Source organism: Vombatus ursinus, unplaced genomic scaffold, assembly GCF_900497805.2.
Source record: "Vombatus ursinus unplaced genomic scaffold, bare-nosed wombat genome assembly UNPS02000580.1, whole genome shotgun sequence".
NCBI classification, from domain to species: Eukaryota; Metazoa; Chordata; class Mammalia; order Diprotodontia; family Vombatidae; genus Vombatus; species Vombatus ursinus.
Genome location: NW_020940358.1, coordinates 8538126 through 8553271, shown reverse-complemented (window position 1 = coordinate 8553271; position 15146 = coordinate 8538126). Strand labels below are relative to the sequence as shown.

Here is a 15146-nt window from a genome sequence, read left to right as displayed (position 1 = left end):
ACACACACACACACACACACACACACACACACACACACACACACACACGCCGGATGGAGTCAGGGCACCACCGAAAACAAGTGAGAGGAAAAAAGGGGAAGCAACAGCCCGAACCGGATTCCGAGCATGCGCATTGGGAACGGTGTTTAGGCGAGGCCGAATGGGCAGGAGCCCGGGGGCTGGAGGGCGGGGCTGTGGAATTTGCGGAAAGACCAGAGGGGGGCGGGGCCCGTGGCTGAGGGAAGCCGGAAGTAGGACCGGAAGTTGCCCCCGAAGCGAAGTAAGCGTTTTTCTGCTGGGAAGCGAGGAACCCTTTGGGAGGGAAGTTGTTGCTGGGTGGGGGAGGGAGAACCCCAGCGTGCAGCGAGGCCGCTGTTCCCTCCCTCCCCCCAAAAAAGGCAGGGCTAGGCTGGAGTCCTTGGAGGAGCGGCCCTGGCCCCCGGCCTTTGGCGGCGGGAAAGGTCAGCATGAGGGAGTCATTTCTTCCCGGAGCCCCACTTGGGGCAGGGCCTTGTGCCGGCCATTGAGGGGGTATCCAAAGGGAGTAAGGCACAGGCGGCCCCCACACACATCGCAGGCTAGCTGGGGATGTCAGCTCGCGGCGTAAGCAAATCGGACGTGGTCAGGGAAGATGAGGGAAAGAAAGTGCTTTGAAATCCTATGAGGGTTACCTGTCTTCCAAGTTTGGGGGAGGCATGTGGAGAGGCACCTACCCTGGAAGATGGGCAGGGTAAGCATCATTATTCCTAAAGTCGGAGTTTCAGAGCTGGAGGGGACCTTAGAGTTCTTCAAATAGAGAAACTGAGGCCCAGAGAAATTATTTTCAGGGTCATACAGCTGGGACTATAACGTTTATCTGACTCAGTCCAGCGCCCTTTTTAACATATGAGCACGTGTTTTGAATGGGATTACAATTCAGGAAGCTACTGATGCTGTGTCCTCAGGTAGAGTCCTCAGCACTTTAAGTGCTCTATAAAGGTATAAAACTTGCTTTATAAAGAGCAAACCAATGAATTCAAATGTTTTAGTAGCTTCTTTGATTTTGCTTTGGGCAGTCAAGCATTTATTAAGCACTTAACTGTTCCTGGCACAGTGCTAAGCCCTGGGGAGATACAGAAAGGCACAAAAATCAAGATCTCTGCTTTCAAAGAGCTCCCATCATAATGGGAGACAAAAAAATGCAAACATCTATGTACATTAGATATATTCGGTGTGAAAGAGTCACCAGGAGGTGGGGAGGGAGAATGAGACCAGGAAAGGCTTCTTAGAAAAAGTGGGATTTGATTCAGATAGCTTCAAGGAGCCTTAAAATCTAATTCTTTCTCAGGACCAAAAAGGGTGTCAGAGAACCCAAGTCTTCTGGTGCCTATTCCAGTGTGCTTTATTCTACTGTCCTTTCTCACATGCCCCCACCTCCACGTTCTACATTTCTTGCTTTTACTTAGAAATTTGGTTATATTCAGGAGCCTCCAAAATTTTTATTTCTTAATCTTTTAATTTATAAAGTATAGAGTATTGGTAGCTTCCTGAGTGCCCAGATCCAACAGCTGTTTCTGTATACTTTTCTTTGAAACAATGTATAACTAGCATCTGCAAATAAAGACAGTTGCCTGTGAAGATTGAGAAGGGATAAATGTATGATTAAAAGTAACTAAAAATATGTTAGTGATTCCTTAAACTGGGCAACTTTTACATATTCAGTATCCATGTGTGTGAGGGAATAGTCTTTGCCATTAGTTTTGAAATATCAGTAACTTAGCTGAAGATATAAGTTAGTCTAATTCCAGGGTTAGCTAGTGGTGGGTTCAGAAAGATTTTGATAAATTAGACCAGTAGGCTGAATTTTATAAGATCCAATTTAATAAGGATATTCAAATTCTTCTCTGTTTAAAAAAATATGCAAATACAGGATGGGGGTGGGGCATGGGCAGGTAGCAGTTTATAAGTTTTTAGTGGATTTTTGGTTCATTTTGAGTCAGCAGTGATAAACAACTGAAAAAAAAAACTAATGTGATCTGAGGCTGCATTCACAGAAACATAGTATCCAGAATCAGGGATGTGATAGTCCTTAGTATTGTGTTCAGTATTGGGTACCACATTTGAGTAGGGAAATTGACAAACTATGCTAGAGCATATCCAGAGGAAGGCAATAAGGATGGCTATGTGATACAGTGGAAAGAGCTTTGGAGTTTGGAAATTTGAGTTTAAATCCTGCCTGTGATGCTTACTACCTGTGTGACCTTGGGAGAGTCATTTAATACCTAGGGCTCAGTTTTCTCATCTTTAAAATAAGGGTTGTGACCTCTTAGGTCCTTTCTCATTCTAGATATGATGGTGAGATTACAAAAAAAAAAAATCATACCATAAGAGGACAGGTTGAAGAAACTAGAAGTATTTAGCGTGGAGCAGAGAAGACTTAGAGGGACTTAATCATTGTCTTTTGGTTTTTGAAGGATTGTTGTGTGGCAAAGGAATTGGGTTGTTTTGTTTTTGGCATGACTTCAAAGGGCAGAACTAGGAATAGTAAGCTCCAGAGATGCAGATTTTGATTCAGTGTAATGGAAGAATTCCTAATAATTATTAGAGCTATCTAATCAAGAAAGTATTGGGATATGGTGAATTCCCCATCCTTGGATGTCTTCAAGTGGCAGCCATAATACCACTTGTAGAATATAGTAGACAGGATTTCTGTTGAAGTATGGTTTGAACTAGATGACTTCTGAAATCCTTTCAGACTATTAAATTCTATGTATCATGTATGTTGTTGTTGTTTAGAATTACTATAAGAAAAGTAAGGTCAGGAATGAAGGGAAGCTAGGTGGTACAGTGGATAGAGAGCCAGCCTTGGAGTCAGGAGGACCTAAGTTCAAATCTGTCCATAAACACTTAACTATCTTTGTGACCCTGGACAAGTCACTTAACCCTGTTTGCCTCAGTTTTTCATCTGTAAAATGAGCTGGAGAAAGAAATGGCAAACTGTTTCAATATCTTGCCCCCCGCCAAAAAAAACCCAAATAGGGTCAAGGAGAGTCGGACGCGACTGAAATAATTCAGCAACAACAAAAAAAGTCAGGAATGCACTTTGACTAGGAAACAGTATGGCCAGAGTGGCTGGGAAGCAGGAGACTAATTCTAGTCCCAGATCTATCATTAACTGACAGTGTGACCTTAGACAAACCACTTCACATCTGGGCCTTTTTTTTCCTCATCTGTAAATTTTCCGGGATATTGAGAAAGGAGGAGACCAAATGATCTCTGAGGTTCCTTTAGTTCTAAAATTCTATATATTTTAAACTCTGGATATTAAATGAGGAACCCACGGACAGATAATTTGATGTCCTAGCTTAGTTTTATAAATATCTCTGATTTCATTTAAACAGGTTCAGTACAAGTTTTGTACATTAAAAAATTTCAGAGTTGGAAGGGATTAATTTAAGATGCCATAAATTTGTGTCGATCTTTATATTTTGGGGTTTACTATTTGGATGTCTGAATCCCATGACAAACTAAAGATTTGGCTTATGAAATTAACTCATTTAGGTGAGCATGCTACCTTCAAGGCTTGTTCCCACACTAACAAGAGCTATATTGGAAGGGAAGTGGCCCTGGATTCCAGCTGCAGACACTCTTCTTGATCCTTGCTACCTATTTCAGCAACAAACTTCTCCAAGGCCTCTTTTCCTTAGCTGTGCACAATGTTCAAATCATCAGGAACCTAAACAGAAAAGAAACCTTTCTGAGAAAAAGCTGGTAAGAACTGAACACAAAATTCATAACCTCTTTCCAAAGTGTATTGTATTGAATACCATTTTTATGCTTGATATTTAATGCTGCCATTAGCTTTCATTGTAGAAGATAAGAGCTGCTGTTTGGAGGAGAATTTTTCCTCATTGTTTGGTTTTTCTTGATCCTAATTATCGTAATGTGGTCACAGTTAATCGGGGAATATATTTTTGAAACTAATGAAAATAATTGATTTTATAGAGAATCTTTGGAAAATAATAAAAAAGAACATCTGTACACTCACTGAATATGGTCATATGCATTCCTCTCTTTAAAAAAATACCAAGCACATTTATTTTTCGTGGTTCTCTAATTCTTAAATCTTTTGGGATATGAACTAATCATTGACTGAAATTAACAAGAAGTTTCCTTATATTTTTGTTTTCTGCTAACTGGGGAGATTGTAGATTAAAATTATTAGGACAACCATATTGTATATGAAAATAACGTATTTAATATCCATTTGAACCAAAATCTAGCTGAATTTCTGCATGGTTCCCACATGTTTGCCACATCTGCATTTTAAATCTGATTTATTATGGAGGAAATTATATAATCTGTATATACATACTGCTAGCCAGTTAATTTCTTTTTCTGAACAAATTATTAATCAATGTTGACTGCACTGAAAATATCTTGATTCTTGTGGCAGTAATTCACAGTTTTTCCATGTGGTGGTGCCAAAGAAATTTAAAAGGCTTTTTAAAAAAAATTCCATTTGTGAAAAAAGTTGAATACATGATGAAGAGGCCTTCAATGTATTACGGGGAGGATTTTTATGATGGTCAAGATTTGCAGCAAATTATTATTATGTGCACACTGTATAAGGCCAGTTTTGTTTTTTTTTTAGCTCAAAGACAGGAGTTGATCTGAAATCTAATTTTTTTTAAACTCTTAAACATTTTTAAACATAGATGTATGACAGAGTTTGTGTCCATAAAAGTTGGTATTGGGGAGCTCATGACCACATTTTATTGTGATATTGTCCTTAAATCCTAACAAAAACTAAATATCACCTTCATTTGTTCTAAATGGTTAGATAGCTGTTCCTCACTCAATCTCCTTTTCCAGAAAAAGTCATTACTAGAAAATAAGTTTTAATATATCACTACATTTTTTAAAAATCTGATTTTCCAGTCAGAAAGTATACTGTTCTCAAAATATCACTTCTGCTTATGGGAAAGGGTGACTTATATTAGGAGAAATTTATCTCACTCTTTTTGTCTTTTGTCTGTTTCATTTTTGAACCATAATTTTGTTATCTTTGTAGAGAGCTGTTCTTCCAAGATTGTGTTCCTAAATAAATAACAATGGCACATTTATATATTACTTTATAGTTTGTAAGGCAGTTTTCTCACAAAATCCTCTGAGATAGTGCAAGTATTATCTCCATTTTACACATAAGGAAACTGAGGACCCAAGAGGTAACATGACTTGCCCCATAGTCACACAGCTAGTAAGCATTAGAATTTGGATTCAAAACCAGGTCTCTCAACTTTAAAAGCAATGCTTTTTTTCCACTATACTAGACTGCCTCAATGAATAATCTAGCAAGAGGTTTTATTTTTAAAAGTTTAGGGAGTAGTTTTTTTTTTTTTAGGTTAGATATCTTGAGTTTGTTTTTAAAATATGTATTAAGGATTGAATACTTCAACACTTCAAGAACTCCCCAGTTAGATGATTTTCATAAGTTGCTATGGCTTAACCTCTCTCTCCTCCTTCCCCCCACCCAAACAAACTAACCCTAATCCTTACTTGGTAATCAGCATTCTAGTGATGAGCTTCTCTATATTTAGTTAGGTTATACACAGATAGACACACAGTCAGTCACATATTCTCAAAGCTTAAGACCTACCAAAATTTGGCATACTCTTTGAGAACCCAAAATCACTTCTATACTACAGAGGAGGACTTTATTAAAAAACTAAGTACTCATTAAAATATTTTATTTGTAATGTGGGTTATTTATTTAAATTTGCCTTTTGAAACCAATGTCTTCTGACAGTAGAGTGGTTGCAGCAAAAGAGGCTGGATTTGGAATAAAAGGATCTGGATCTGAATTCTGAGTGTGCCACTTGCTATCTATGTGACCTTGGACAAGTCAAACTTCTCTTGCGCTTTCTGTTTCTTTATCTTTCAGTGAGGGAGTTTTGACTCACTGGCCAATGACATCCCTTGCAGCTCTTGATCCTGTGGTACCTTAAAATTGGAATTATGAGTGATTAGTAGTATTAATAGTATGAACTTTTAAAAAACATAGAAATGTATGAGTGAAAAGGAAGTAGCTTTATTATATGAACAGAATGAGGGATATGAAATGGGTAAGTGCTTCACTGCTGTCCACAAAACATAAAGAACTAGAAGATCTATGGAAAGATATATACATGAATTTTATAGGATCAAAAGGTATTGATGGGTTTGTGATCTGTAGAATGGATGGGATCTGTTGAAGTATTGAAGTGTTTATAAGGAGGAAGGGTAAATGTCCTATCTATAGCTATATACATACATACATATATAATAAGTTTGTTGAAAGATTAAAAATGTACTAGTAGTGGAAAATGACCTTTGCTTTGTAGAAACGGTATTTTGTGGATCATCGAAGAGTGTTTGTGACTGGAGGCAATGGAGGCAATGGGATGAGTTGTTTTCATAGTGAGCCCAGAAAAGAATATGGTGGACCTGATGGAGGAGATGGTGGAGATGGTGGCCATGTTATTCTGAAAGGTAAATTACTCTTTCTTGTTGGGAAGGATTTCTTGTTTCTATAAAGAGTTAAAAGCTACTTCTTTCTCCAAAGACAAATTTGAATTTTATAAATAATTTGGTGGACATATTTTATTAAATCAATATATACCTTCGTACTTTAAAACTGCAAAGAAAAACTGTTTTCATAGGTTATCTGGAAGAAAATGAAGAGAAGTTTTTTTTTCTTAAGTCACATTGTTAATTTAACAACTTCTGGTAGATGTATACTTAGAGAAGATTTATGTATGTTGTGCATCACTCCATTTATCAAGAGCACCTGCCAGTACTCTGCCCAAAGGGATTGTAAATTTTAATCTCTGAAATTTTTTTTTTTTTTTTTTTTTTTTTTCTCCTAAAGACCAGCCTTAACCCCAAATCACTCTGGTCCCAGGACAAGCCTTACTTGGCCAGTGTTTGGGCCCTGATTGGCTCAGAATGAATATAAATAACAATTATTTCTGTTTTGGCCAGAAACTCTGAAGGTCTTCCTCTCTCAGATCTATTTTTTTCTTTTAAAGAGGCCATTCTTTGCCTCATTTTTTTAGAAGCCTTAATCACTGAGTGGGCACTGCCTCAGCCAAAGTGAGACCTGTTAAAGACCTTAGCTTGAAAAGGCTAAGATCCTCTACTGCTTTCTAGGCCATCTCCAGTTGTCCTGATCCATATCTGGCCACTGGACACAGATGGCTCCAGAGGAGAAAGTGAGGCTAGTGACTTTTCACAGCCCTCCCTCACTGTAATCCAATTCACTTGCAAGTCATGGCATCACATCCCTGATATCATGGTCCTCTTCAAGGAGGAAGGACAAACAGTATCTAGATGCAGTTTTTGTTCTGTTTTGTTTTTGTTTGGACCACAGAAAATTCATAGAACCTCTTTATTTTTAAAAATCAAGTCTGAAATAATTTAATAATCCTTGGTTTAATTTTTAGTTGACAAGCACGTCCGATCATTATCTTCAGTCCTTTCAGTGTATCGGGGGTTTGATGGAGAGCCTGGTGGAAGCAAAAACTGTTATGGGCGTAACGGAGATTGCCTTTACATTAGAGTAAGTTGTATTTTTTTTTGTTGTTGCCTTATCAAACATAGTATAGCTCAACATAATGTCTTTAGATTCCTATAGTTTCCTAGCTTAACTTGGATTTTATACATGAAGTCTTGGGACAAAAAAAGGCAAAAATGTACCTTCTATTCAGGCCAGAAAAGAAAAGTTCAATGCTGAAAGGAGGCTTTTCTCTTTAACAACAAAACAAAACAAAACAAAACTTCCCCCCCACCCCCAATTTGTTTCTCTTCACATTCATATTGAACCATCAATAATAGTCTCTGGACATTAAGAAACAAATTTAATTTGAGTGTATTATGGCTTTTTTTGTGTGTGATAGTACACTTCTCTTTTCTCTCAGTGTTTTTGAGAATAAGTACTGTGTTTTCAATATACTTTATAACTGCAGTGCAGAGCACAGTGAACCTTTAACAAAAGCATTGCAGAACCTGATTAATAAGCGTAAAAGTTTTGTCCTTTTTTGGCTTTGTGATTATTTGATTCTTTGCCTAGAGACTAAATTCAGAATAAATCCACAATGGTTGTATAAAGGATAATAGATCTATGAATCTTCTTTATTTTTAAGGTTCCCCCAGGCACTTTGGTTAAAGAGGAAAATGAAATTGTAGCTGATCTTTCTCAGCCAGGTGATGAATATATTGCAGCTTTGGGGGGAGCTGGAGGAAAAGGAAATCGTTTTTTTTTGACTAATGACAATCGAGCTCCACTGACTTGTACCCCTGGTCAACGGGGTCAAGAAAGAGTACTGTATTTGGAACTGAAGACTATGGCTCATGCAGGAATGGTATGTATCAATTCCTTCATCTTCTTTTGTTTCAAGTTCACTGTTTCCTTTACTGGGGGCGAAAAACATTTTAAAAACAACATATTAGAGAAATGCATTCATAAGGACTTATTAATTTTCAAGAAATAATAAGAAATTGAGATTCCTTTATTTTTCAGCCATTGTGTTGTTGAGTTTAGTATTAGTACATGTCAATCCATCAAAATTAGTTTCCATTTAGAGATTCTTTGGATCCTGATTAGTTTTGGTAATTTAAAAGTGTAAAGAAATTTTCATAGAATCGTGACTATTTAAACATTTTTCTTCTAGGTGGGATTCCCCAATGCTGGAAAATCATCACTTCTTAGAGCAATTTCCAATGCAAAACCTGCTGTGGCTTCTTATCCATTTACTACTTTAAATCCCCATGTAGGTATCGTTCACTATGAAGGCTACGAACAAGTGGCAGGTAAGTTTTCTAACACACACTTGAGATTAGGATGATTTTTAAAATAATTGAGGAAAATGTGGGTGTGATATCTGGTTAGATTTAATTGAATTTAGCTTCCTATTTAAAATGTTAAAAAAAATGTTTTTTGCTCAAAATGTTCTAATAATGCCATCATTATAGATTTTAGGGGGAGTGATTTTTCATCATTATCCTGTCACCTTACTGTTAAGAAAATTTTTGTTTAAATTTCAGTGATGAGGAAATTATTTCTACTACTTTTATTCTTTGTGCTGTGTTTTTCATAGCAATATCAGTCATGTGGACCACATGTGATTTAAAAAACTTTTTCTGTGCCATTTAAGAGGGAAAAAAAATTTATTTTAGGAGATGATGTACTTGTTAAAATTACCAGTAAGCCTGCTGGTAGTGTTATTTGAGTAGCTCTTTGTATTTCCAAAGTGCTTTGCAATAATTCCTAAGTTATTTATGGCATACAGAAAGCTATTTTTCTCTTGAATAATTTTGCAGACTAGAATTTGTCAAGTTATCACTTGATATTTTGGCCCAATATATGTTGCCTCCCAAATTTTTTTAAATAAATTTTTATCTTTTGTGTTTAGATTATCTACATCTCCCAATATTTCCCTCCCCTCACAGTGAGTCATCCCTCATAATAAAGAATAAAAAAGAGTTCATTAAAACTAACCAACATATTGGAAAAGCCTGATATCATATACAGTGTTCCACACTTTTTGTTCCTCATTACTACAAAGAAGCAGGTAGAAATACATTTTCATATTTTTCTTGCCCAAATATTTCAAAGCATTTTTCAGAAAAGTAAATCAGATGTACCTCCATAGACACGGACCAACTGAAATATTGAGGTTTTAAAGGAACCTATTCAAGTTCAAGTAGTGAGTTGGATGAGAAAATCATAACAAAACCCAGCATTTTTGACCACCAGAATTCCTGTATATGATCATGTTTTCACTCAACCAAAAAGTTTGCACAGATGAACTGGAGGCGATCTTAATCACATATGGTGTTCGCTGATCATGCTTTTTTGCTCTTTTTGTTTTTTTTTTATTGTAGTAGCTGACATTCCTGGTATAATAAGAGGAGCTCATCAAAACAGAGGCTTAGGTTTTGCTTTTCTGAGACACATCGAGCGATGCCGCTTTCTGTTATTTGTGGTGGATCTCTCGATAGCAGAACCGTGGACTCAGCTTGAGGATTTAAAATATGAACTAGAGAAATATGAAGAAGGCTTGTCAGAGCGACCGCATGCAATCATTGGAAATAAGATTGACCTTCCTCAATCTAAAGTCAATTTTCCCCAACTTCAGGCTCGATTAGAACAAAAGGTCATCCCCTTGTCAGCATTGACTGGAGAGAACCTAGAGGAATTGCTGTTGCATTTGAAAGAGTTGTATGATGATTATGTAGAGACTGAGGGCAAACAGGGACGGGAGCCACTGAATTGGTAGTGATTGAAGCTAACAAAGCATTGATCATTGAAGGAAAAAAATCCTAAAACTGTTGGAAAGTTGAAAGTGGGAATAAGGGTGAGAACATCAAGGGCAGTGAAAGTGAGGACTACTGCATCAATAAAATGTAATTAATTTGTTGTGTATGTGTGATCTTTGTGTAAGAGAAAGTAGTTTATAAATCATTTAATTTAGTAGGTTGTTACCCTTCACTGATCAGGCAGGGGCTTATTCTCAAGTGGCACATGATCCTCTAATGATCCTTATACCTTCTGGCCTAGGAAGTGCCGAATCTGCACTAGATTTCCTTGTGTGACAGCATATTGCCCTGCCACCTGACACCCAGCCTGCTTACCAATGCTTAATGCATCAGTCAGCCTTGTTTGTTAATTTGCTGAGATTGGACTCATTTGTGTTAATTAACAGCTGTAATTAGCAAGAGGAGACACATTGCTGATTGATGTTATAAAATGCTGCTTGAGAGTGCATATACTCACTAGTGAGTTTAAAATGTACATACTCCTGGTTTAATTTTTTTTTCTATTTCAGTAGTTGATCACAATAGTAGCCATTGGAATAACCTTTGCCCAGTTAGCTGGCTTACTTTCAGTGTCAAATTAAGAAGCATCAGATTTTATAGATCTTAAAAATTATCAACAAAATATTCTACATGTCCTACTGGAGTGGTAGGGATCAGGAGCACTTTTGCATACATCTCTGTTCTGATGTAATTTAATGCAAAGAGTATAAATGCAGGATGATTTTTTTATAATTGAAACTACTGAAAAATTTTGTAAACCAGTCCATTCCTATCTGTTTGCCAAACAGACTGCTGTATCCTGTTGAGCTGAACTCTGAAAAAGAATCATGGAATGTACTTTATGAAATGAATACATCAAGCATCCTGAGAAAATGTTGCCTTGTGACTCAGAACTTATATACTTCAAGAGGAGTATTAATTAGTTAACGTGACACTGGACAATATAATTTCTGACTTCATTTTCATAATATGAATATGACAAAGTAAGAAGGCTAATATGATTTTCTTTGTATGTGAAGAATGCATTCCTATTCATAAATGTTTTGCTGGAAATTTTGAAAGATCTTAGTTACACTTTTGAGGGATAGCTTGCCAAAGTCTGCTTAATCCTAACTAGAGCAGAAAACTATAATTTCCTCGTAGGTGATGACCCAAAGTCGATTATTAATGATAGCTGAGAGAATCTTTCACTTATATAATACCATGTTAAGGCAAATTTTATCTAAAAAATTACTCTTTAGTGTTTGTGTGGTTTAATTACTATATATCTACAGATAAATTAGCTCCCAAACATTTTACTATGAATCAAGCCCGCTCATAATTTTTAGTGACAACAAGTTGCTAATTGTTGTAGCAACAAGTCATCATTCTCATCTACTTATCTTCAACCTAGTTGTCTAATAAAATATAATTGGCCACTTTTTCCTTAAATGGAAGCCACACTCAAATGTGTGGAGACTTCCAGAGAAGTTTGTAAAGCCATGAGATTGGGGGCAAAGGAACAAAAAGCAGGAGCTGATGGGAATTTGTGAGGGAAAGGAATAGGATATGGTTATTTTGGGAATTAAAGCACATTGTAGAGTAAGGGAAATATATGTTTTTAAAAGTGTAAAGGGGTTGCAATTTGATGAAATGGGATCCCTGATGGTTAAGGAAATAACAACTGTCTAGATGTTTGGATTAATTTTATTTTGTACATACTTACTGTTAAACTTGCTTTGAATGATAAGCTAGCTTCAAGAGTCTCCAGAAATGATTTTGTTTTTGATGTAGCTCCATCCATCTATGACTAGGGAAAGTCTTGGAGTTTTATTTTAATGCCTTATAATTTCAAAGGTTTCTCTGTTTTAGAAGCTAGAGAAGGGTTTTTATATCCATTTACTTTCTCTTCCTAGGTACCACAAAGGATTTTCTTAGAGTAAAATAAAATATGAGCTTATGTTAATTAACATTAGCCTTTCATCTTTACAGAATAGGGCCCAGGCCTGCATTTGCAATTTGGGAAGAAAAATAGAGCCAGCCAGGATAACTGTGTCTCTCTTTCCTCCCTCCTGAATGAATGTGACTTTACCTCCCATTGTTTAAAATATCTGGTTTATTCCCCCAAAAAATGTGTTGGTCTATTCCAGATTCATTTGATATGCTTTGGATTTTGTTATATAATTTTCCAATTATCCTTTGATGAAATTTCACTTAGTTTCTTCTAACTATAGACAGTGACTTCAAATGGTTTTCCTGTTAACTCATACTCTCTAACGATTAGACTTAGTGATGAAAAATGACTTTTTCTTCCTTCTTCTGACAATGGACACAAACATGCCGCACTTAGAAGAGGTACATACCTTTCTATGATTCTACAAAATGATTTTGCATTTAATAGTCACACATCAAAGCAATGGTTGGACATTTTTAAAAGAGTGTCAGTAGCAGTGGCAGTGGCTGAATAAAGCAGCAATTTCCAGAAGCCACTTTACGTACTGTGGTCAAATGCATAGTTTATAGGAGCAATTACATTGTGCTTCAACATTGTTCTTCATTCAGAGGAGTCAGAAATTCGTGCTTTACTGTAGTATGGAAAATTCCAGACAATCTTATTTACTTATGAAACTTCTGCATCACTGCATCATTTTTCATAATTTTAAAAATTGCTTTTCTCTATGTGCCACCCTTGTTTAGAAACCTAAAGCTGAAATCTGTTTTCTCATGAAATCAACTTCCTCTTTTTTTTAAAAATAAATGGTTTTTTTTCTCCACAAATATTAGGACAATGCAGTTCTCTACATATGTTGACATACACTTTCATTGTATGTATTCCTGAAAAGCTCCCAGGTTCACAGAAATCAGTTGTGGTGTTCAGTAAAGCCTTCAAGGCAAGCCTTAGCTAGGCAGTTTCCTTCCAACCAGGATTCCTTAACTTCCAATACCTGTCAGTAAGACCCATGTTACTTTTTAGATTTTAGACTTGGGGGAGGGAGAACCTAAGAAAAATAGGCATGGACCACTCTACACTTTCACTTATGTCTAATAAATCAATTCTTTAATAAAATTAAACATTTACTAACTGTGTCCTATATGCAGACCCTTGTGCTAGCAATTAGGAAAGCTACAAAGTTGAGATATGATAAGATCTCTGCTCTCAGATATTGCAGTTAAGAGGTGGGGGAATTTGACATGCGGAAAATGTTTGTGGGAAGATTAGTTCCTTAGTAAGGGAATCAAGGAAGGCCATGGAGAAGATGATCTTTGAATTAGGCTTTAAAGGATGACTAAGATTTCAGAAAGCAAAAGGTAAGGGAAGAATAAGGAGTAGGAATATCATGAACACCAGTGGCATAGGTAGAAAAGGATGGAAGGTGTGTGATGGATAGCAAGCAGTCCAGTTTGACTAGAAGGGTAGAGTATATGGAGAGGAACAATATGAAATGGACATAGGAAAGCAGAATGGTGCTAAATCACAATAAAGCACTTTGAAAACCAGCCAACGAATTTGAATTCCTCAGTAGATGGAAGACATTCAAGATTATTTCTGAAAATCATTATTCTACTGTGTTATTCTAAATTGCCAAATAATTTGGAGAACAAAGATATTAGCCTTAACTTCTTCAAATGTACCATAATAATGACATAGATAAAAAAGTCTTCCAAGTAAAATGAAATGATAAAGCTTTTTCCCAACACTGATCTTATTCCTATCTACGATAGGCTGTTATCAAAACTTTGGCCCTGTAAGGTCTTTTTAATTAGAGTACAGAGTTAAATACTTCGCTACATATTGGTATCCATGTACTTCCTCTCATCCCAATTCAAAGCTGATACTTATATGTCAATCTCCTTGCAACAACCATGCTATTGTCTTCCAGTACAGCTAACGCCAACACACTTCTCATTTTATGTTTCCCCATTTTCTCTCCTTGATCTGATTTTTTGAGCTTTCATTTATCCTAAAGGCATATGACGTCATTGTGTCTGCCCCACTGCTGTTTCCAAGCCTATTCTTTCAGCATATTACCGAACTTAATTTTATAACTTGACAGAAAGGAACCAAACCATTTTGTGACCAAACCCATTTAGCATAGGTTAAATAAAAGGTAGCAAAGGGGCAAGAAAGGATTATTAGATAATCTTATCTCTAATTGCAATTATCAAGGACTTTTGTATGATCATAACATACAAAATCATGGAGGATGTCTTGTATGGAGTTCAAAGGAATGGTTCTCTTTTTCAAGTAGTATATGCTGATTGATTCAAGCCCCAGGAGGCCTCAAAAAAGGTCACAGCTGTCCAATGGAGACCAGCCTCATAATTCATGGAGTAAAAATCAAGTGGATAAAGAATGCCTATTGCCCAGACTGTGATATATTCTTGGATGGGCAGCCTCTTAATTTATCGGCACATCTTGGGTAGGTACTGCAGATGGACAATGAACTGGGACTAGAATTGAACAGGGGAAAGGCAATAGACCAGATGACATTTGGCAAATTGTGCAGCCCTTTCAACAATCCCCAGCTACTGTACTTCTTAACACAGAAAATCCATGTTTTAAACACTAATGTGGCACCAAGTCATGGAATACCACGGTCTTCAAAGAATCAAAAGTCTTGCCATTAGACCCAGATGGCTCTAGAGGAAAAAAGTGAGAATGGTGACCTTGCAGAGCCCTCTCACTTAAATCCAATTCACTTGCAAGTCATGGCATCATCTTCCAGATATCATGGTCCTCTTTGAGAATGAAGGACAAACAACAACAGTAACAACCTAATACCAATGAGAACATGTACAAGTAGGGAAAAGGTATCAAAGAATTATGA

At 36.6% G+C, this 15146-nt stretch overlaps 1 protein-coding gene across 4 annotated transcripts; it reads left to right on the top strand.

Annotated features, from left to right (window-relative positions):
• Nucleotides 1–228: 228 nt before the first annotated feature.
• Nucleotides 229–13358, top strand: MTG2 (mitochondrial ribosome associated GTPase 2). 4 transcript variants are annotated; one of them, XR_003568343.1, is made up of 8 exons: nucleotides 373–730; nucleotides 3541–3750; nucleotides 6363–6510; nucleotides 7464–7579; nucleotides 8163–8381; nucleotides 8691–8829; nucleotides 9904–10425; nucleotides 11127–13358. XR_003568343.1 is itself a non-coding variant. In XM_027853097.1 (7 exons), the coding sequence occupies exons 2-7, from the start codon at nucleotides 3547–3549 to the stop codon at nucleotides 10296–10298; spliced, it is 1221 nt and encodes a 406-aa protein (XP_027708898.1). In that variant the 5' UTR covers nucleotides 229–280; nucleotides 3541–3546; the 3' UTR covers nucleotides 10299–10438. The 4 variants fall into 4 exon arrangements, 3 of the variants coding, with proteins under 3 accessions (XP_027708898.1, XP_027708908.1, XP_027708884.1); XM_027853097.1 differs by lacking the exons at nucleotides 373–730; nucleotides 11127–13358 and adding an exon at nucleotides 229–280 and having other exon boundaries at nucleotides 9904–10438; XM_027853107.1 differs by lacking the exon at nucleotides 11127–13358 and having other exon boundaries at nucleotides 289–461; nucleotides 9904–10438.
• Nucleotides 13359–15146: the final 1788 nt, after the last annotated feature.